At 41.0% G+C, this 23,885-nt stretch overlaps 1 protein-coding gene across 1 annotated transcript in view; it reads right to left on the bottom strand.

The window, feature by feature from the left end:
* Positions 1-12,217: 12,217 nt before the first annotated feature.
* Positions 12,218-23,885, bottom strand: part of LOC124554872 — a 40,184-nt gene continuing 28,516 nt past the window's right edge. Inside the window, exons 2-4 of the mRNA XM_047128540.1 lie at positions 19,390-19,866; positions 19,183-19,275; positions 12,218-13,619 (exon numbers count right to left, since the gene is read on the bottom strand). Of these exons, the coding sequence (XP_046984496.1) occupies positions 13,369-13,619; positions 19,183-19,275; positions 19,390-19,866 (821 nt within the window). The 3' untranslated portion in view covers positions 12,218-13,368. The remainder of the gene's footprint in view (positions 13,620-19,182; positions 19,276-19,389; positions 19,867-23,885) is intronic.

Here is a 23,885-nt window from a genome sequence, read left to right as displayed (position 1 = left end):
GTAAGCTCGTATATACAACCTTCTCAATAACTTTAGCAAACACTGATGGCATAGAAATAGGTCTAAAATTGTCAACATTATCCCTGTCTCCCTTTTTATAAAGTGGCTTCACTACCGAGTACTTTAATCGTTCAGGAAACCGACCACTCCTGAAGGAAAAGTTACAGATATGGCTGAGAACTGGGCTAACATACATAGAACAATACTTCAGTATTCTGCTAGATACCCTGTCATATCCATGAGAGTTCTTGGTCTTTAGTGATTAATTATTAACTCAATTTCCCTCTTGTCAGTATCATGGAGGAGCATTTCAGGTAACAGTCTCGGAACACTTTTTTCTAAGAGCGCTATACCATTCCCTGTTGGGACTAGGTTTCTATTTAGTTCACCTGTTATATTCAGAAAGTGATTATTAAATACTGTACATATATGCGACTTATCAGTAACACGGACATTCCCACTACGCACTGATCCTATATCCTCGACCTGTCTCTGCAGAGCAGCAATTTCCTTTACGACTGACCATATGGTTTTAATTTTATCCTGAGGCTTAGCTATTCTATCTGCATACCACATACTTTCTGCCATCCTAATAACATTTTTAAGCACCTTACAATACTGTTTGTAATGGGCTGCTGCATTTAGATTTTGACTGTTTCTAACGTTTTGATATAATTGCCACTTTGTTCTACAAGATATTCTTATCCCTCTAGTCAGCCACCCAGGCTGCCTGTTTGTGCTAGTACCCTGTTTTAAAGCAACTTTCAAAGATCACGAGAAAAGTCTTGAGAAAAGCATTATATTTATCGTCTACTGTATCAGCGCTATAAACATCTTGCCACTCTTGTTCCTTTATAAGGTTTACAAAGGTCTCTACAGCAACTGGATCAGCTTTCCTGAACAGCTGATGACTATATTTAACATGATAATATTCTTCTCGGGTATGCAGTCGGATCATAACGTCTTCATGACACAATATTTCCGCGGTCCATCTGGCCGCCATCTTCAGGTGAGAGTGCTGGGCACGAACTCGCCGGAACTGACTTCCTAGCGCAAGCTGCGGCCCCTATATAGGCCGAAGAAGACCCACAACGCGTGAGCGAGAAGGTGCCGTAACTGCCCTCTAGTGCAGTATGGACCTTCGCCTGAACCACTAGAAGATACCTGCAAATCGGTGGCTTTTCTGCCTTTTGCTGGGAGCATTTCCTCGAAGATAGGAAGAATTCTGAAAAGATACCATATCAAAAGTATACCCGAGAAGAATATTATCAATTATTACGCCGGGAGAGCCTTCGTAGCCACATCAGAAGCCTCTACGGGGAGGAGATGGTGGAACGTGTGAAGAAGTTCGATAAACTTCGTAAGAAGAATGGCAAGTTGCTGAGTGCCCTCGCCTTTTTGCTGAGATGCCGCGATGGAAGAGTAATACCTAAGTTTGCTAGATTTGTGCATTTTATTGACACGAAAACGGCCAACAACATCAAGAAGTGTGCCAGTTTCGCCTTAGTCAAGGAGCGCATTCGCTTCAGTCAAAGACAAATGGATCTCATATCCAAGGATTTACTTTTCTTGCACTTGGAGTTATCGTCGCTGCTGTCGGACGCATCCTGGGAATGGGTGGATGGTTCTCCTTGGGCACTATCAGATTGGACGCATAGGAGCGACGTCATGAAACAGTCTTCGAAGTTTCAACAGCTTTCTTCTCAACCCACGACATCTGATGACACCCGTCGACGGACAGTGATTAACCTCACGAGTAAAGAACTGGACGACGCCACGCTGTCAGTGTTGGAGAAAGGCCTGAATTTTCCCCCTACACCGAGGAATGTGCCTATCACCGAAATCATCTGCACAGCCGAACAAGCAGTGTCCAGCTTTTCGGAGGACCAAGCTGAAGAGATTAGGCAAGAGGTCTCACATACATAGCGGCGGGCGCCGCCTCCACGGAGTAACATCTCCTCTCTCGAAAGGGCAGCTGTCCGGTCCATTAGAGAAGACGAAGATCTGATAGTTCTACCAGCAGACAAAGGCAACGCAACGGTTCTTCTGTCACGTGATGACTATCTGGGAAAGATGGATCTCTTATTTGAAGACTCAGCATACAGAACATTGCAGGACGACCCAACTGAACGGATAAAACGGAAGACGCTTTCACTGCTGAAGAAGAGTTCTGTACCTGACGACGTTCTTAAAAAACTTCGTCCTGGTGCTGCCGCGTCACCGAGATTATACGGTCTACCCAAGATTCATAAGAAAGGGGTCGCGCTTCGTCCGATCGTGAGTAATTTAGGTGCTCCTACCTACAATCTAGCCAAGTATTTAGCATCTGTTCTTGGCCCTCACGTCGGTAAATGCGAACATCACATTTCCAATTCTATGGTGTTTATTCAGAGATTGAAGTCCTTGTCTCTTAGTCCCTCGGATTTACTTGTGAGCTTTGATGTCGTGTCGCTTTTTACCCGGGTTCCTCTGGGAGAATCCTTGCAATTAATTGGTGAGAAACTGGATGAGGAAACAACCAGGCTTTGTCGCCACGTGCTGACATCGACGTACTTTTTATTTAATGACAAATATTTTGAACAGACTGACGGAGTGGCTATGGGGAGCCCATTGTCCCCAATAGTCGCCAATCTCTTTATGGAAGATTTTGAGGACATGGCGCTGAAGACGGCGTCCTTAAAACCTACTTGTTTCTGGAGGTATGTTGACGATACGTTTATGGTGTGGCCTCATGGGAGAGAAGCTCTTGACCGCCTACTAGATCATTTTAATTCCCTGCATCCTAGCATCAATAATACCATGGAGGTGGAAAGTGATGGGAAGCTTCCGTTTCTGGATGTTCTGGTGTACAGAAAGGATACTGGGACACAGTGTTTATCGAAAGCCTACGCACACGGACCGTTACCTGCATGCTTCTAGCTGTCATCCATCGTTCCAGCGTACGGGGGTCCTGCGGACGTTGGCGAGAAGAGCTTATACCATTTCAGATGGAGAAAGCTTGACACAAGAATTGGACCATCTTAAGGTTGTGTTCAAGCAGAATGGCTATACAGATAAACAGATCCGTCGTGCTTTCCAGTATGGACCTTTGCCTGAACCACCAGAAGATACCTGCAAATCGGTGGCTTTTCTGCTGGGAGCATTTCCTCGAAGATAGGAAGAATTCTGAAAAGATACCATATCAAAAGTATTTTTCATCCGCCAGCCAAGATTAGAGCGCTCCTTGGCTCTGTAAAGGATGACTTGGGTTTGAGGAAGCCCGGTGTGTACAAGATCCCTTGCCACTGTGGGAAGGCTTATATTGGGCAGACAATCCGGGCCATTCAGGACCGAAGTGTTGAGCATCAGCGGCACACACGGCTGCTTCAACCTGAGAAATCTGCAGTGGCGGAGCACTGTCTCACTGAGGGACACAGAATGCTCTATGACAAGACACAAATGGTTGCCCCTGCATCTCGCTATTGGGACTGTGTTTTAAAAGAATCCATAGAGATTTGTTTATTTGACAATCTTATTAATAGAGACAAGGGCTATCTTTTAAGTAAGACTTGGGACCCGGTGTTATCTGACATCAAAAAACAACGGTCTGGGTTTCGATCGTCGGAATAAAAAAAACTTTAATTTTTGACAACGATATCTCGATTTCGCCTATTTCCACCACTGGCGGCGCGGTATGTTTACTGTGCTAGAGGGCAGTTACAGCACCTTCTCGCGCACGCGTTGTGGGTCTTCTGTGGCCTATATAGGGGCCGCAGCTTGCGCTAGGAAGTCAGTTCCGGCGAGTTCGTGCCCAGCACTCTCACCTGAAGATGGCGGCCAGATGGACCGCGGAAATATTGTCATGAAGACGTTATGATCCGGCTGCATACCCGAGAAGAATGTTATCAATTATTACGCCGGGAAAGCTGGAGTGATTTTTGTGCACAGGAGAGAAATATTTCCAAAGGTACCCTGTTACGGTTAATTATGCTACGTTAATTAATAACCATTTGAAACCAGCATGTGTGAATATAGCCAATATCAGCTTGTGGCAATGAGTTTTTGTAGCTGAATTATTTATTGGGGGGGGGGGGGGGGGTGGATGGCAGGTGAGGAAGCTTACTGCATCCATGCCTTTTGGTGAGCCACCCATGCCCATCTGGGTGCTGCAAAAATCTTGTGAAATCCCGCCAATCTACACTGGATATAGGTTTGCCAAATCTGTAGTTCTTAAGTTGACAAGATTCACTAGTCCTCAACAATACTGTTAAGTTCTGGGCAATCCCTCAACATTCAATAGGATCTTGCCATGATTGCCCAGGTTGTGAGAATGGCACGTACTTCTATAAAAAGCCATTTGCATTGATGTGTACTTTGTGTCAGTGGGGTGTGTGGCTGTGGAACTAAAACAGTCATTAGCAGACAAAAGTCTAGGGTACCTCAGGTAGACCTCTCCAGATAACACAGCTCAGTCAAGAACATTTATTCTTCTAGTTACCTGTGGGAACACCGATATCCACTTCTTCATAACAAAACACACTATCTACAGCATGGTGTATCGTAAACCAATAATAATACCATTCAGCAAGGACGCCTTTAAACAGCTTACAGTGTCAAATAAGAAAAGTGTTACCTCCTATATATTTTGAGTATTGTCTTCTTAATTAGGAGGGTAAATAAAGAAAGTGTATGTCATCTGTATGCAAAAAGGTCTATAGTCCATAACAGGCACTTTGGAATTGGCAGAACATCCAGAAATGGAAGAGTTTGTAGATACAGTTACTATCACACTATGTAAATACACTGTCCAGTCACATCAATGTGGCTACCTGTCGACAGCCTGATAACCACCTTTTGCAGCATGGGGTGCCGCAGGAAGTGTGTCAGTGAGGCTCTGGAACGTACTGACAGGGATCTGGAGCCATTCTGAATCCAGTGCCATGGCCAACTGTGCTAGATTTCTCTGTTAAGGATCCATAGCATGTACAGCTTGACTGAGATAGTCCCAGAGTCTTGACTGGGTTTAATGGCCAGGGGAGTTCGTTTTACTCACGCTGGTGTTCTTCAAACCACGCATATACACTGAGAGCTGAGAGAGATGGTGACACACATACCAACAGCCGATGGAGCATAAAATGTGATTAATCTGAAAAGGCCGCCTGTCGCCACTTTATGGACATACAGTTGTTATAATTGCATGCAAATTCCTTCCTTTGTTGCCAAAGAACAGCAATTGGCATGGGCGCATGAACCAGGCACCTGCTGTGCAGGCCCATACACAGCAAAGTTTGCCAAACAGTCATTGAGGAGAAACTGTAGCCTCTTGGTTCATCTGGATGGTCAGGTACTCAACACCTGAATATCTATTTGCCCGTACACATTTCTGCAGCTGTTGCTCACTTCTTTCATCTATGGGCTGTAGTGGTCACAGTTGCCCCTGTGCTGCTTTTAGATAATGTTATTTTGCCATGCACGTTATACTTAACCACGGCAGCACACATTGCCCATAAGCCAGTGATCATGCCCTTCTGGATGTCAGATAAATCACTCCGTTTTCACATTGCGAGAACAACTGCACTGGTGATTGGACTGTTTTCCAGAGAGATCAGACACTTTTCATGCTTAGTAAGTTTATTTGCTTGGCTATTGTAATATAACATTTGAAAACCTCAGAGCTGAAGATGACTATGTAGACAGAAACTGGCTATCTTATAGCTGTAGCCACATGATATTGTAGAGAGAGACCTAATGCTCAATGAGATCAAAGTTTAGGAATGAATGGGAAGTCTTCACATAAGTGGGGAATATTATACACAGGCTAAATAAACTCTTAGAAAATGAACACATTTAGAATTCATAGATCTTACCCAACCTATCGTGCTTTCATTTGCCTTAAGGTGAGACCTTACATCCCTAATTCAATGTGCTGTTTATAAAGTACCAACATCATTCATTGACTTTTGTGAAAAAAGGAAAATAACCACACTCTGGTCTACCAGTTGATAACTAGGAATTAGAGTGGAAAGATTTTGGATCCGGTCACCCTAATGGAGGGATGCCGCCCCCCCTCCCCTCCCACATAACTGCTTCAGCACCCATCATCTTTAATACATAATTTGGCTTTATTTTAGACAAATAAGTTATGGGCTACCAGCCATTAACCATACACCAAAAGCACATAATTTTAAAAACAATTAACTGCATTAGGAAAACTCAAGAGTTAACTAAAACAACTTTAAACAGCTGCGATTAATTATGAACCCCTTGTCATTCAGCACACAGCAAAAATACAGAAAAACAGTCATCGAATAAGCAGCTACACTTTGCCAAAGTTCACTGAACAGATTTTAAGCAAATGATTTTTAAACAGCTGCTATTGATTATAAATGGTGGTTGCATAATTCTCAGTGGTAGTGAGAGGCAAGGACATAAAGGAAGTTACGCCACCATCCTTCCACTCCTTAAGCCTGCACGAGACCAGATCGCCATAACTGGTGTTGAACCAGCCAAAATATCATGCCCACACATGAAACCGCTTTGGAGGGCAGGCGATAACCAACAGTCAAGACCAGGCTCAGCATCTGCACAGAGGGCGATTCGTTATCTTGTGCACCATCCAGAACTCCAAATCTCTTGCGCCCTCAGTCGACTCGCTTTGCACACGAAACACTTACTCCCAAAACCTTCCTGCTTTGCGGTTGTTTCCACTGCTGGTGCCACCAGTGCACCTCTAAAACAGGCACGTTTAATTCATAAATCTTATCCAACCAATCTGTGGAAGATTTCATTTGCCTCAAGGTGAGGCCTTACATCCCTAACTCAATGTGCTGTTTATGAAGTATCAACAATATGGAAACATCACCATTTCATCTGAAGGCCAGGAGGAGTTGCAGACAAAATGAATTCCATATTATGTAGCTAGTAAAATGTATCATGCTTGAAACCATTTTCGTTTGTTGCAACAGCTCTTCTGTTGCCAAAGAAACCAAATGGTATCCTGCTGAGCACTGAGGCACTGCATTGTACCTTCCGATAATTTTCTTTCTCCGAACACAAACTGATCATAGTTTCATCCTGTCGAACAGTTTCTTCATTGTCATATCCAATTCCTATATCATGCAGCTGGCCAGTATGATTTTTGGGGGTTCAAGATGCTTATCTTCTGGCTGTTTGTAACACATTATGCTCTTTTTACATGCTGGGAACTACCCTTAAAAATAGTAATAAATAGTTTGAACATGGGACAAGAATTCTAATGTTGGTTACAAGAACAAATGCATAAACCAGAGAACTTTTAGGATTACATTTTTTTTTCTATAGCATTCCAGCATTCTGGTGCAGACTAAAAATGATGGAACAGACAGATCTTTTACTCATTTTGGTGTTATTTGCTGGACCAGACAAGTCATTTTGACCTATGAAGTAGTACGAGGTGCAGGTGACCCTGGGCATTTCTTGGAATAGCCCGTACAAGTATACAACACGTGGTCATCTGGGATGTGTTTAATTGATCTCTTGTGTGAAATTATTTGTCATGCTATAGTTCTCCGACTGCTGCAATCTGAAAATGTGGCACTTTTGCCAAACTTCTTGATATTAATATTGCACAAAATATCAAATGAACATTTCCAGCTATTGTGGAGTTGACAGGGACATGAAGAGAGCTTATAGCCAGCTCATAAGAAATCAAATTACAAAAATAAATTTGGCTATTTTGACCTATGATGTGGTTGAGAGTGAAGGGAGATATTAAAACCACAACTGACACCTACCATTGAAATTAACATCTAATGGATAAGAAGTTAGCAGTGTGCATTTAATTTCAGCACAACTGTACATTTACACCAGTGAATGGATTATGATCTGGCTTTTTAAAATGTTTACGGGCGATAGTGATGAATGTTTCACCGCCGGATCGGCGAGCGGACAGTATCTGGTGTGAGTGAAGCTCTGCATTGGCTGCCAGTGGTACACTTATGAAGACACTGGTCACACATTTGAGAGGACCAAGGTTCAAACCCTGTCCAGCCATTCAAATTTATGTAATCTGTGGTTGCTTAGGGCAACTGCTGGACTGGGTTCTTTGAAAGTGGCAGGGATTACTTTCAGTTTCTAATGGTCTCCTCATTAACGTGATCCTAACCCTTAACTAACTTTATTCCCACTGAGCAAGATGGTGCAGGGGTTAGCACACTGGACTCTCATTCAAGAGGATGACTGTTCAAACCCTGTCCTGATTTAGGTTTTCTGCGATTTCCCTAAATCACTTCAGACAACTGCCAGGATGGGTCCTTTGCAAGGGCACAGCCAATTTCCTTCCCTAATCTGAGATCTGAGCTTGTGCTCCATCTTCAATGACCTTGTTGTCAATGGGATGTTAAACACTACTCTCCTACTACTACTACTACTACTACTACTACTACTACAACAACATTGCAGAAGGCATCTTACTTAAATCCCACAGAGTACATACGGGCCAAAGACAGAATTAATGAGATGCAACTGGTCATATTGTTACCAATATACAGCAAATGCACTTTGGAATTTTGTTAGTTACAAATCAGAGTGCTATGTAGAGTCAGCTTCAGTAATGTAGGCATCAATGCTGGATCAGTTGCATGAAAGATACACACTGGTGGTTCCTAGACAAATACTACTATACAGTACAAATCAGTCTCAAAGCACAAACACTAACTAAACCGTGAGATACAACACTAAAAAATATATGCAGTACAGGGCAACATCTTTATCTTTGATCTGCTGAACCACCACAATTTTATACAGATGCCTCGTGGCAGTTGGGTAACCTATTGACCCAAGTGTGCTATGAAAATGTAGCCACATGAAATTTGCATGCCATTTTTATATTTGCTTTATGCAGACACTTATCAGTCAAGTTAAAGAAACAGTGTAGTACGAAATGAAGAATACACTTTGTACACATTTACTGTTTTAAAATGATGTTTCAGCAGTCTTATGGTGTCACTATCTGATCTTACGGGTTACGATTTTATAACAAGTTCCATAAGATCAGACGGTGGCAGTAGAAAACTGCTGGAACAATAAAAGTGTCTACACTATGATCGCAACATACCAAATGTGTACTTCATATCCCACCATGCCATTCGCCCCACAGCACAGCATGTTTAACTTACAAAAGTGTACTGGATGCCTTTTTAACTTACAATATTCTTGCAAAATAAAACACAAAGAACTTTGTACACTGGAGGAGATAGGTACACTTTAAAAAAATTTACTTAAGGAGTTTAAAAGAATGCTTAGCTTCTTAGACAGATACATTCTATGTTCCTTGGCTTGGAGCATCAACTGTCGGCCCACATAGGCACAGGTTTTATCGATTGACACTGAATGTTGTTTGACAAGTTTTAACTTTTGATGTCATGACAGTATCCAAATTGACAATATAAACAAAGTACTATATTAAGCAATCTAGACTTTTATTCATAAAATATCCACATGATCACCAACTTTTGAGCTGTTCATAAATAAAATATGCGAAGTGAAGTTCCACATTCTGGCCCTGCACAGCCAATAAGGCCTGACTGACAGCAGGCGTCGCCCTCTGCCAAGGCATCACTGGATGTGGCACAGAGGGGCATGTGGTTAGTACACCACTCTAACATCATCGGGTTTCTTGACCTTGTAACCACCAATAATCTGCCCATTAGCTCCTCAGTTGGTCTTTTGAGGCTGAGTACGCACTATACCAGTCCTCCCACCAAAGAAAAATCCCTGGTAGTACCAGGAATCAAACCCAAGGCCCTTTCACAGCAGTCATCATCACTGACTAGTGCACTATGGCAGAAAACAAATTGTACGTAGAATGGACTGAATCGTTCACTTTGCAACAGTTGATGTATGGCTGTTTAACTTCCTGCCAGATTTAAACTGTGCATGGTATCTGGACTCTAATCCAAATCATTGCTTCTGATGAGCAACACTGTTACTAATGGAGTTTTCAAGTCACAATTACTGAGCAAAGTGGCACAGTGGTCAGCACACTGGGCTCTCGTTTGGGATAACAGCAGTTCAAACTCACATCCTACCATCCATATTTAGGTTTTCCATGATTTCCCTAAATCACTCCAGGCAAATGCCAGAATGGTTCCTTTGAAACGACATGGCTGATTTCCTTCCTCATCCTTGACACAATCCGAGCTTGTGCTCTGTCTCTAATGATCTGAATATCAACGCGACATTAAACCCAATCTTCCTTTCTTCCAATCACAACTCACACCCTGCCGTTAACATATGAGCTTTCCTGCATACCTTATTGAAGTCTGTCCCCTAAGCACCATAAGCTTCTGATGTGAGCCTAGAAAAGAAAGTTTTTGTCTGGAAAATGAAATACGATAATATTCTAATAGAACTGCAGATAGTTGGAAATATGATTAGAATATTAATTGCAGACATTTATGATACACACTGCCTTACCCTAAAGTAGGTTTAAATGTCCTGTATGTCTAAAATAATATATAGAAAAAAATTACACAAGTAGATTTTAATACTGCACTAGTTATTATTAGTCACTTAAAGGTACACAATTTTAAGTGTGGCCTGTCATGCTAATGTGTGTGTGTGTGTGTGTGTGTGTGTGTGTGTGTGTGTGTGTGTGGTTAATTTATAACTGAAAATAAGTAAGTCCAAAATATTTTAATATTTTATTACACTTTGCTGGAAATATTTCCAGAATTACATAAAATGTGTGTAATAAAAAAAAGTCCTAATTCATTCACAACATAAGTAGTTTAAAAACTGGAATAAAATAAGTATGCACATTTAGAACAATGGAATAGTTGACAAGTTTTATGAAAAAATTTACATTAAAAAATGCTTCATGTGAAATATTTTTAGACTGATCCTTATTTTTCAATTAAGTAACAAATGTGTCTTCCTTGCTACAAATGAATTCTCTACATCTTACCAAAACAGAGAGGTGAAAAATCTCCATACAACAAAGACTATGAAAGGAGTGTCTTTATGCAATTTTAATAGACATCATAAATATGGCGCAGCTCGAGACAACTGCACCAAAATTTAAATTGTTCCGATACAGCACACGAATGTAAGGTACATTTTTTTAAAGGTGTATTCTTGTGTAGAATAATAGTAAATATAACTTTTCACAGTCTACATAACCATGCATCATAGCAGTTTACAATTCAGTTACATCAATAATGTTCTGTGCAAACATTTCTAAGTAGTATCATACAGCATTATCACAAAAAGAAATCTATCACAGAATGATAATGGCACCATGGAATCAATAAATCACCAGCAGAAAGCATAACAATTCTAGTGATACACACAACAGGATTATTTACATAAAATAAATAAACTACAGACTGCATGTGAATGCAGATAAAATGCCTATACAGAATAAAAACGTAAGATTCAGTCACTGTGTTATTCCCTGTTAGAGGAGCACATGATGAACAAGGAATGCTATTCAGTGAACATTGAGACCGGATTCACTGGAAACTCCATAGTTTAACTACTAGGTCAGAATGAACAACCTCCTAAAACTATTGTTGACAACCTTTGTTTCTCAAGGACTAAACAACAGTCAATATTATATGGGTGAAAGTGGCTTGAAAGGTGTTTAGTTATTCAGGAACACAAGCATCACACCACAATACAATCTGTGAGTACATAAAAGAGAGAGCACAAACAGTTACAGCAAAAATGTCTGCAGATGATGTAATACAGGGTGTTTCAAAACTTGATGGTAAAACTTCAGGAATGGATACCTCATAGCAAGAAGGAAGAAAAATGTCTATTAAGCATCAACTCCAAAATGCATACCTTAAGGCCGATGAGCACTTTTTGAATTGAAGAGAGATGTTTCACAGTACTGAATACAAACAAGTGCTCCTATCTCTTAAGGTATGTATTTTAGAGCCCATGTTCATCAGACTTTTTCTTCTTGTTTTACTGTAGAGTTTTGAAACAACCTGTATCATTAGTGGGAAAGATTCAACTTGGGTAATTACTGAAGCAGATGTACTATTCAGTATGACAAAGTCCTATTAACACTATAAAAAATTAAAATAAATTAAGTTAAAAACAGCAAATTGTCTGTGAAACTTCTCTACTCCATGACTGACAGTATCTTAAGAGTGCCTATATGCACTCTTTCGAAGTCACATTAGCCATGGCTTACAACTGGGGGATGGGGGGGGGGGGGGGGGGGGGGGGCACGCGCCAAGCATCAGGCTACAAAAGAGTGGGGGGGGGGGGGGCAAGCATCAGGCTACAAAAGAGTGTCATCTTGCTCCAGAAGAAACCAATTACAATTATAACATTACGTGAAAAGCTGGGCCGCTGCATACCTGTCCTTACTTGGGTAGGAATAATGAAAGTTCTCAGTCAATATGTAGGAATTTTGTGAATGAAAACCAGAATACCTTTAATATTGAGAATTAAGTCACCCGTTACAATACTAATATGAAAGTAGACAAACACCCCAACCTATTGATTATGTAAAATATGGAATAATTTCCTCATGTGCTAAACTCTATAATGCAGTTTTGGTACTGGATATGTTCAGAGCAAAAACTTACAGAGATTACCATCTTACATCATTGTATAAAATTTGTGAATTTCATCATTCTGAAGTTGAATGAGTGTGTAAATAAATCCGATATTGTTATCAAGTATTGACAATTGCAAATATTCCGTACTTCAAGATATAGCATTTTAATGTGTAAACCACTAAATTTTTATTTGTAGAGTTCTTGTGTTACACACGTACCTCATTAATTTAATGTATTCTTAATATTGTAAAACTGGGACATTTGTCTTGCCATGGAGAGTAAATGAGTAAGGTTTCGTAATAATTAGTCGTAAAACGATCTGAATTTTTGGTGACTTCTATATTAATTTCTTTCAAAATAAGTGAAAACATTAATATCTGTTATTTATTCTCAATGCGTTAAGCAACTGCTGTATCAAACACGAAAAAAAATTTAATTTTCTATGCTACAAATAAACTTTAATATTTCCCTTAAATCATCCCTCCCTCCCTCCCTCACTTGCATTTACAGTTCAATACATAGTAGCAAATACTGGCTTATCTAGTCATGCAATAAAATTATATTTTAGTCTCACGAGAAGCAATAATTCATTCTGCTTTGGCTTAATAAAAATTTACTTAAAATGGTAACATCAATAATCAAACATTTCGTAACAAATCATTTAGCACCAACAAAACTAAAGCTCTCATGTGTTAATATAAAATTAACTTCAAAATTTCAAAACAACAGTCACTTAAACATATAAACATTATCTAAAACTACAATCCTTTGACAATATGAACAAGTCATGATATTTTCAGTAACAAAAATCCAAAAGAAAAGTTATTATGCATTAAATCAGAATTACAGATGGGTGGTGGGTGCCTAAGCCATTCTTTTTTTTTGAATCCTCAACAGATGATGATCCAATAGTAAAACATCCAAGATCATAATGTGCAATAATGATAAATTTCATACGAGCTTCTAGACGTGCACAAGCATGAAATGTACGACTCTTTGCGTCTATGTCATACAGCCGTATACATATATCTGCCAATTCCTTCACGTAAGGAAATCCCGCACATACCGGAGGAGGATTTCTTACTAAAACAAATAAAAAAAATAAGACAAACAAATCATTCAGATTACAAATTTATATGTTATAGATTATTACAGTAAATAAACCACACACACACACACACACACACACACACACACACACACACACACAAGGGCGGAGGGTGAGCGGCGAGGGAGCATGGGGGGAAGAGGGGAGAGGAAGGGAAGGAGGGACAATTTAATTATGAACCAATTAACAACTGTCAGTGTTTGCTATCTTGATCAACTTTATCTGATCTAAAATTTGTAACAGAAGCACACTTAGATCTTAACATGTTTGCAATGGAAACCTTTGAAAGTGTAGTGAAATGAACATACAAAGGTTGTAGTTGGGAAAGTGAATGATTGACTTTGGTTTATTGGGAGAGTTTTAAGAAAGTGTGATTCACCCATAAAGGAGACCATGTGTAGGACACTACAGCAAAACACATTCTTGGGAACTGCTTGAGTATTTGGAATCTACACCAGGTTGTGTTAAAGGATGACATCGAAGAAATTCAGATGTGGCCTGTTGGATTTGTTACTGGCATGTTCAAACAATATGCAAGTATTAAAGAGGTGCTTTGGGAACTCAAATGGGAATCCTTGGAGGGAAGGCAACTTTCTTTTCAAGGAACACTACAGAGAAAATTTAAGAACCAGCATTTGAAGTTGACTGCAGAACGATTCCACTGTCACCAATGTACATTTTGTGTGCAGACCACAAAAACAGAAATTAGGGCTTATATGGAGGCAGACAAACAGTAATTTTTTCCATTGATATATCACACAAGGGTCATGAGAATAAGAAGAGATCAGGTTGCATGCAGAGGCAGATGCAACAATGGGACAGCCATCCTGTAAACACATTAAAATCTATGATCTCACATTAGAAAATCTGCTCCACTCTATTCCTAAAACCTCATAAATGGAAAAAAAAAAAACACTATGTCAAGAGATGGAGTCACGGACACATCAACAGTAAGAAATACCCGTATACTGCAGCACTTAGTATAGTGATTATGTAGTTGGGTGGTGTAGTCAACACACATAAACAACAGTGCGATGGCCCAAGTCCCAGTTTCAACAGTTATTTTTTGTTTTACTGCTTGGTTTTGTTTAATGAAATTTGGAATGATAATTCACAGTTCTTAATGAGAATTCTCCAGCCTACAAAAGGGCACAGTATGTGGTTTTCTTACCACTCAATATCCTGTCCAACAGCCTTGCTTGCAGAAACCACTGACAAAAATTCAGAAGTTTTAGCGTAACAGGTGTTTATCACGAGCAAGAAATTATGTAAGGACACAATAGAGAGCATAACACTATGGCTCAGCAAGCTCTTCTGTCAGGTTGTGGCTGTGAGTGCATCAGGAATGCAGAAGCACACCCACAGGCCATAAGAAAGCTAAACACATCTCTTCTTGATGGTCCAAAAGTGCATGAGCCTCACCAATCCCAGATTGAGAAGAATCTATCTACCATAGATGTTATGGAGGCAGGATGCATTGACACAGATCATTGTGATCCCCCGCATGAAAACAGAAGTGATAGCCCCATAGCCAAAGGGCTAGTCCGCCAGCAACAGCATGTCCGTCAGCAACAACAATGCCTAGACGCAGATGAAGCCATGAAGTAGTTGTTTCCAGCTGACATGGGATGTTATAAATGTACATTACACAGGCACTCTTGTGGAAATGGAGGCGAAGCAACAAATTCAATCTTGAGCGTATTTTTGTTCTGTCGTTCCAACTACAAAAATGCGTGTTTTTTCACCAGACGCATTTGGCTTTATTGAAGTAAAGCATCATCAGTGGTCTGTAATTAAGTTTACATTTTGATTTGACTTTAGATTAAAAAACAGTTCATTAAGAATATGTTGATTTGTACTTACAGTGATCTTTACTTGATTTCTTGCTTACATTGGGAAACGCTGTTCTGCTATCACGTTGTTGTTTTTCTGCATTAGACAGTGATAATTTTGGTCTAATTTTTAGTTGCTCTGCAGCACTACACATTTATTCTGTTTTTCACAACATACATCTGTATTCCATTTGTTTTTGTACTTCTCAGTATGTGTTGTGTTTTGCAGTGTTGCCAACATAATCTTTCCACTACTTTGTTTTTGTCTTCGACCTTCAACTCTCCCCCTCCCCCCCCCCCCTCCCTTTTATTGTTAGATTACTGAATGCGTGTAATTCTATTTAATTATGTTTTTGTGTATTTATATACTGTGTAAGAGTAGGGAAGGAATAGTGATGGGGATGTATGTGGCTCATCATTAGCACCTAAAATGAAGTTACTGACATTCAATCTAGTTGGTACTATATCTCTGCCAACAGATTTTAATGACCTGGCAACAGTGCACAGAAACAATACAGAACTGAAGTATCTGCTGCAATGAACAGTGACACTTCACTTGCAGCACACGTCACTGCCTGGTGCTGTTGTAGCTGTGTACAGTGACAAAGCCACAGGATTTACCATATTTTTTTTAATATTATCTATTTGCTGTACAAAAGCAGCATCAATCAATAGGCAGGCACAGAAACAACTACAATCACTTTGTCGTGGAGAGGCCTCAGGACCAGATGAGATACCTGTAAGAATCAACAGACATTTATATAAAAGAACATGCTCTCCTTCTAGCAGCAGTTCACTGCAGGCAGCTGGAGCAACGACGGGTACCTAGTGACTGGAAAATAGTGCAGGTCATTCCTGTTTTCAAGAAGGGTCATAGAACAGGTGTATATAATTATAGGCCTATATGGTTGCCCTCAATATGTTGTAAAATTATTGGACATGTTTATCCTAATGCATTATGAAGTTTTCTGGGGGAAAAATCTTATTTATAAAAATCAATACGGATTTTGCAAACAGAGATCTTGCAAAACTCAGCTCACTCTGTTCCTCCATGAGATCCACAGCACTGCAGACACCGGCACTCACTCAGGTTAATGCTGTGTTCCTCATGTTCAGGAAGGCATCTGATACTGTGCACACCCCCGGTTAGTGAAAAAAATATGAGCTTACTAAGTATCTGACCAGATTTGGAACTGGATTCAAGACATCCTCGCAAAAAGAGCTCTCACATCATTCTTAATAGAACAAACTCAACAGATGTACATGTAATTTCAACATTACCCCGAAGAAGAGTGATATGATTGGTACGGTTTATATTGTCTACACACAGAGATGAGAAAGGTCATGGGATAGCAATATACACATATACAGATGGCAGTAGTATCATGTACACAAGCTATAAAAGGACATTGTATTGGCAGAGCTGTCATTTAACTCGAGTGGTTCATGTGAAAATGTTTCAGATACAACTACAGCTGCACGATGGAAATTAACAGACTTTGAACACGGAATAGTAGTTGGATTTAGACGTATGAGACATTCCATTTCAGGAATTGTTAGGCAACTCAATATTTCGAGATCAACAGTGTGCCGAGAATATCAAATTTCAGGCATTACCTCTCACCATGGAGATCACAGTGACCGATGGCCTTCACTTAATGGCCTTGAGAAGTGGAGTTTCCATAGAGTTGTCAGTCCTAATAGACAAGCAACTCTGTGGGAAATTACCACAGAAATCGATGTGGGACATATGATGAACATATCTGTTAGGACAGTGCAGACAAATCAGGTATTAATGGGATATGGCAGCAGGCAACCGATGCAGATGACTTTGCTAACAGCAGAACATGCACCTGCAGAGCCTCTACTGGGCTCATGACCGGATCTGCTGGACCCCTAAACAACTGGAGGCCTGGTTGGCCAAGTCTCAGTGTTAGTTGGTAAGAAATGATGGTAGGATTTGAGGGTGGCGCAGACCCCACAAGATATTGACCCAAGTTTTCAACAAGGCACTGTGCAAGCTAATGATGGCTCCACAATGGTGTGGTCTTTGTTTACATATAATGTACTGGGTCCTCAGCTATGTTCAGCTACATTGAGACAATTTTCAGCCATTCATTGATGGAGAAATGACAATGGAATTTTTATGGATGAGAATGCACCATATCAAACAGTCACAATTGTTTGCAATTGGTTTGAAAATCATTCTGGACAATTAAAGCGAATGATTTGCCCACCCAAATCACATGACATGATAAAACATTTATGGGACATAATCGAAAGGCTAGTTTGTGCACAAAATCCTGCACTGGCAACACTTTCGCAATTATGGACTGCTATACAGACACCATAGCTTAATATTCTGCAGGGGATTTCTGACAACTTGTTGAGTCCATGCCACGTTAAGCTGCCACACTACATTGGGCAAAAGGAGATCCGACACAATATTAGGAGGTATCCCACAACCTTTCTCACTTCAATGTAAATGATGTAGCACGATGAGTTAGAGGCTCTTTACTGTTGTTTGCTTATGATGCAATGACAGAAGACTGTAACTATTTGCAGGACCTACAGAGGATTGATTAGAATTGCAGGAGTAAGCAGCTGACCATGAACATAATAAATAAGTGCAGCATATTACATATACATAGGAAAAGAAATCAACTACTGTACAACTACACTATTTATGACAAATTGCTAGAAACAGCAATTACTGTAAAATATCAAGGAGTATCTATCCAGAGCAATCTTAAGTGGAATGGCCACATAAAACACACAGCAAGAACAGCAGCTGCCAGACTGAGATCCATAGGAAAAATCTTAAGGAAATGTAATTCATCCACTAAAGAAATGGCTTAAAAGGCACTTTTTCAACCGATTCTCAAGTACTGTTCCTCAATCTGGGACCTTTACCAGGTGAAACTGATAAAAGAGAGAGAGAAGCCCCAACAAAGAGTGTTGTGTTTTGTCAAGGGATTGTTTAGTCTGTGCAAAACAGTTACAGTTATACTCAGCACACTCCAGTGACAGGCCCTACAAAAGAGGCATTGTCCATCATGGAGGTGTTTACGGTTGAAATTTCAAGAGAGTACTTTCTGGGAAGAGCTGGCCAATGTATTACTTCCTCTTCATCCATCTTACGAAATGACCACAAGAATATTCGAGAAAATATAGCTAATACGTAAGCCTACCAACAATCATTCTTCCCACACACCATCTGCAAATGGAAGGGGAATGTTGGGTGGGTGGGGGGGGGATCAGTTAGTGGTATCAGAAGTACCTTCTGCCACACACCGTCACATGGCTTGTGGAGTATTATTGTAGATGTAGAAACAGGCATTAAAGCCCACTGTTTGAACTCTTTTTTTTTCTTGTAAGTACTACCAAGTGCGATCTGACCAGAGGTGGTTATCATGTGAACTGACTGACTGTTATGCAAGGATCTACAACTTAATGTGAAATACCAACCACAGGGCAACACTTCATTTACCACAAACACAAAGCATTGCCAGAGCACTGTTTACATCTAATAAACATTTAAAACAAAGTGAATGGTTCAGTATTCTCCCTCAAAATGAATGTGTGTAATTTTAGAGTAACAGAATGCAAATGGATGTACGCACCTGTCTCCAACAGCAACAAATGACACTACTCAAAATTTTTACTTCTACAAATAAAAATTTCTAGATACACGAAAGTGATTTACCTGATACAGTTTCATTGTAAAGTGTGTGGTTGTTTAGTGTAACAGTGAAAGAAATGCCATAATCTTCTGACAGGTACGTCACATTTACACAAACTGAAAAAAAGGAAGGTTGTACTTACATGAGAGTTAAATCACAAAAAACTAAATGTCAATAAAAAAGTAAACATGTAAAGTTTCACTTGGAGAGAGCCATAATGGATTATGTACCTGTGCTATTCAAATGTATTTCTGGTTCTTCTGCATGGACACAACATCCACAGGTCTGATGGTAACACACACATTTGTCACTACTAAACTTGGGCATTAGAGCTTTCACAACTTCCTGAGTCTCTACTAGTTTACTCTGCGCCCAACCATCAACCTCATTTAATGTTTCTTTTGCCCATTTTTCTCCAATCTCTTTCTCTTTCTTTACCCATTTCTCAGCTTCATTGTAGTTTTCTTTGGTCCATTTTTCTACAGTCTTTGCCTCATTCTGTATCCACTCTTCGGCTCCATCCAACTTTTCTTTTGCCCATTTTTCTCCCATTTTTGTCTCATCTTGAACCCATTCTACAGTTTCATTAGAATTTTCTTTTGCCCATTTTTCTATCATATTGTCTTCATTCTGCACCCATTCTTCTGTTTCATGAGCATTTTCTCTTGCCCAATCTTCAATTCTGTTCACTTCATTTTCAAAGTTTCCTAGACAGTTGTGGAAAAGAGAAACATTTAGTGAAGTAAATGCATATAAATAATAATTATTAAGAGCACTTAATACTTAAAAAGACATACAAATTGAATGATGAAGTTAAAAGGAAAATCTGAAAAATAAGAAATAAAATGTCACTCAACTAGTACTAAAATGACTTTATTGTTAGTCTTCATACACAGGCAAGTTTACAGCTGTAGTTGGCCTTCTGTATTTTACTGAAGTAAGTTTAAATTGTTATCGTTCAAAAAAGGGAAAATAACAACAACACAGAATGAGTGTATATAAATATAATAACAGATAGTCTCTGATAGAATATAAATAATGGAAGGAGTAAAGGTAAAAAATTGCTATGCAGCTGAGGCCTTGCATCAGCAAGGGCAGGGCTTATTAATGTGACATCCATGAGTTTGCTCTGGCACAGCCACAGCCACAGATGGGGAGATGTACATAGCACACTATAACACACAGTTGACTGGGAAGGGGAAGAGAACACAGGAAGAGGGGGGGGGGCTGTGCAGATAAGGGTGCGAGAGCAGAATGAGTGATGTGGGAGTCTTGGGAACAGCGGTGGGGGTACACATGAGACAGGGCCTAGCAGAAAAGAGGTCAGAAGTATCACCTGATTGAAGGATGTTTTGTAAAGAGAATTTCCATTTATGTATTTCAGAAAAACTGGTAGTGGGTTGTGGGGGTGGGAAGAATCCAGGTGGCAAGGTCATGAAGGAGCTTCTTAAGTCAAGCTGGCTGTGCTCAGCAGCGTGTCTCATCACTGGCTGGTCAACTCTTTTCTTGGCCACAGTTTGGTGCTTGCCTTTCATTTGAGTGGACAGCTGGTTAGTCATGTCTACATAAAATGTCGCACAAGTTGCAGTGGAGATGGTATGTGATTTACCTGCTTTCACATGTGGCACTGCCTCTGATATAGTAGGATATATCTGTTATGAGACTCTAGTAGAATATGCTTGGTGTGTGCACTAGACAGGTCTTGCTCCTAGGTCTTCCATCATACAGGTGTTGGGAGCAGATGTAGCACAAGGATTGGCAAAGACGTTTTGTAGATTGGGTGGTTGGCTGAATATTAGTCTGGGAGGGATGGGAAGGATTTGGGAAGGAGGGGGGGGGGGGCGGGGGGCAGGGGTAGGGTGTTCCTCATTTCTGGGCATGACAAGTAGTTGAAGCCCTAGTAAAGGACATGGTAAAATTGAGTGTGTCTATACGATGATATGTGATGGTGGGGATGCCCTTTGGCAGCTGGATCACAAGGATGGTTGAAGGTTTAGGGGCATGTGAGGATGTGGTGCAGAAAATCTGTTTCTGTGCAAGGGATTTTTTTTTTTTTTTTTTTTTGGGGGGGGGGGGGGGAACTAGTATTGTCCATGAAGGCCTGCAATATAATGTGCATGGGATTGCTTGTCACAGCAGATGCACCGTCCATGGGTGGCCAGACTGTATGAGAGGGAATTTATAGGGTGGAAGGGGTTGCAGCTATGAAAATGCAGGTACTGTTTATTGTAAGTGGTATAGGTGGTGGTGGTGGTTAGAGTTTAACGTCCCGTCGACAACGAGGTCATTAGAGACGGAGCTCATGCTCGGGTTAGGGAAGGATTGGGAAGGAAATCGGCCGTGTGCCCTTTCAAAGGAACCATCCCGGCATTTGCCTGAAGCGATTTAGGGAAATCACGGAAAACCTAAATCAGGATGGCTGGAGACGGGATTGAACCGTCGTCCTCCCGAATGTAAGTGGTATAATACCACAGTATGCAGTCCAGCTAAAAATGAATTAACGTCTCTAAAAAGTATAATCATGGAAGTTGAACAAATAAATATAAGTATAGGGAAGGTTACTGAAAAACCTAGTTTAAAACATAATTGCAGGTTACTATAATGGGCAAAACAAATAATTACTTTTTCTTTGAGGCAAAATTTTGCTTAGGTTCTATTGCCCACATTCACAATAGATGTTACATTGTAGTACGTATTTGCACACACTTGACAAACAGTGTGTTTGCCTTTTACAAATATTACCTTAAGCAGTTCCTTCATTTCATGATTTTTACATACATCAAGGATAGCTATGATACCTCTTAAATCTACTGCGAAAAGTTATTTTCACTGTGTGTCAACATTTGAATGTCTTTGGAAAGACCACTAAATATTATAACCAAGACAAAGGCAGATCAAACAGGGGGCAGTGAAAGTACTTTGCTGCCTAATATTGTATTTGTGAAAGCTGACAATTTTTAAACTGAACGGATTGGTTGGTTTAAAAGTGGAGGGGGGAACCAAACTGCTAGATCATCGGCCCTTGTTCTGAATAAACCAATGCCACAACGGTGAGAAGAAAAAAAATGAAAATTAAAACACAGAACAAAAAAGAAGAAAAACCACAAGAATGATGAAAGGGAAACAACCACTCAAATGGACAAAATGGGACACTAAAACCACAGAGACGGAAGGAGATTAAAACAAGAAAGCATGTTACATGGCTGGCTGACCGTAAGAATAAGAAGTAGTCAACCAGCCACTCTACAACACATTAAAACCTCCACCCTGGAAGCTCTAGGGTGGGGGACACACAGGGGCAAAGGACATGTGCTAAAACTTAGGTCAAATGATAAAACCCACCCTCACGAATAAAATGTAAAACTATATCAGCTGATGAGGCATTGTCAGATAAAATTAGCGGCAACGAATCCGGTAACCTAAGATTTTGTCGCAGGGCAGTCAAAGTAGGACAGCGTACCAGAATATGGACCACTATCAACCGGGCGCTGCACCGACACTGATGTGGGTCCCTACGGCGAAGGAGGCAGCCGTGGGTCACCCAAGTGTGGCCAATGAGGAGCCGGCAGAGAATTCACAGAATCCCTGAGAGAGGCCCCAATGGAGGACTTCCGCACATTCGTAGTCCCCCTAACGGCACGCAGTTTGTTGTGCATACCAAGATTATGCCATTCCGTCTCCCAAAGCTGACAAACCTTGCAGCATAACAATGATCGCAGGTCAGTTAGGGGGATGCTGATCTCCAGAAGTGGTTTCCATGTACCCTGTTTCGCCCAACCTGCCGGCAAGTTCATTTCCTGGGATTCCGACATGGCCTGGGGTCCACACAAACACCATGGAACAACCGGACCGTTCCAGGGCACACGGGGACTCCTGGATGGTCGCTACCAAAGGATGGCGAGGGTAGCCCTAGTCATTAGCTTGTAGGCTGCTCAAGGAGTCGGTAAACAAGAGAAATGACTTGGCAGGGCATGAGCAGATGTGCTCAAGAGTACGAGATATGGTCACCAGCTCTGCAGTGAAACCACTGCAGCCATCTGGCAAGGAGTGCTGTTCAATATGTCCTCCATGAACATACGCAAAGCCAACATGAACATCAGCCACCGAGCCATCGGTGTAAACCACTTCATGGCCTGGTACATGTCGAGAATTGAGAGAAGTGACAGCGGAGAGCCGCAGAGTTGGTTGGTTGTTTTGGGGAAGGAGACCAGACAGCGTGGTCATCGGTCTCATCGGATTAGGGAAGGATGGCGAAGGAAGTCGGCCGTGCCCTTTCAGAGGAACCATCCCGGCATTTGCCTGGAGTGATTTAGGGAAATCACGGAAAACCTAAATCAGGATGGCCGGACGCGGGATTGAACCGTCGTCCTCCCGAATGCCGCAGAGTTAACGGAGTCCTTAGGGCCATGTGAAAGGTCCAGGCGAAGCTTCGGCCTAGGTTTACACCATGGAGGTGTGTGTGAATGGACCTCGGGGAGAGGTGGGAAAGGAAAGGACTCCAGTTCAGAGAGACTGGACTGGAAGCAAACCACAATCACGAGCCCTGACTTGGGCCACCGACACAGGAGATGAACTGCTGTGGGTGGGAAAAGGAGAGAGTAATTCGGATGTGCATGAGAACTAAGAATGTGTGCAACATAACTGGCGAGCAGTGTGCACGTCGGATCTGCAATGAAAGGGCTCCAGCCTCCACCAGGACACTGGGCACCAGACTCTTTCTAAAAGC

The sequence above is a fragment of the Schistocerca americana genome, chromosome X (genome assembly GCF_021461395.2).
Source record: "Schistocerca americana isolate TAMUIC-IGC-003095 chromosome X, iqSchAmer2.1, whole genome shotgun sequence".
Lineage (NCBI taxonomy): Eukaryota > Metazoa > Arthropoda > Insecta > Orthoptera > Acrididae > Schistocerca > Schistocerca americana.
The sequence above is the reverse complement of the archived record's forward strand: the minus strand, read 5'-3'. Positions and strand labels throughout refer to the sequence as shown.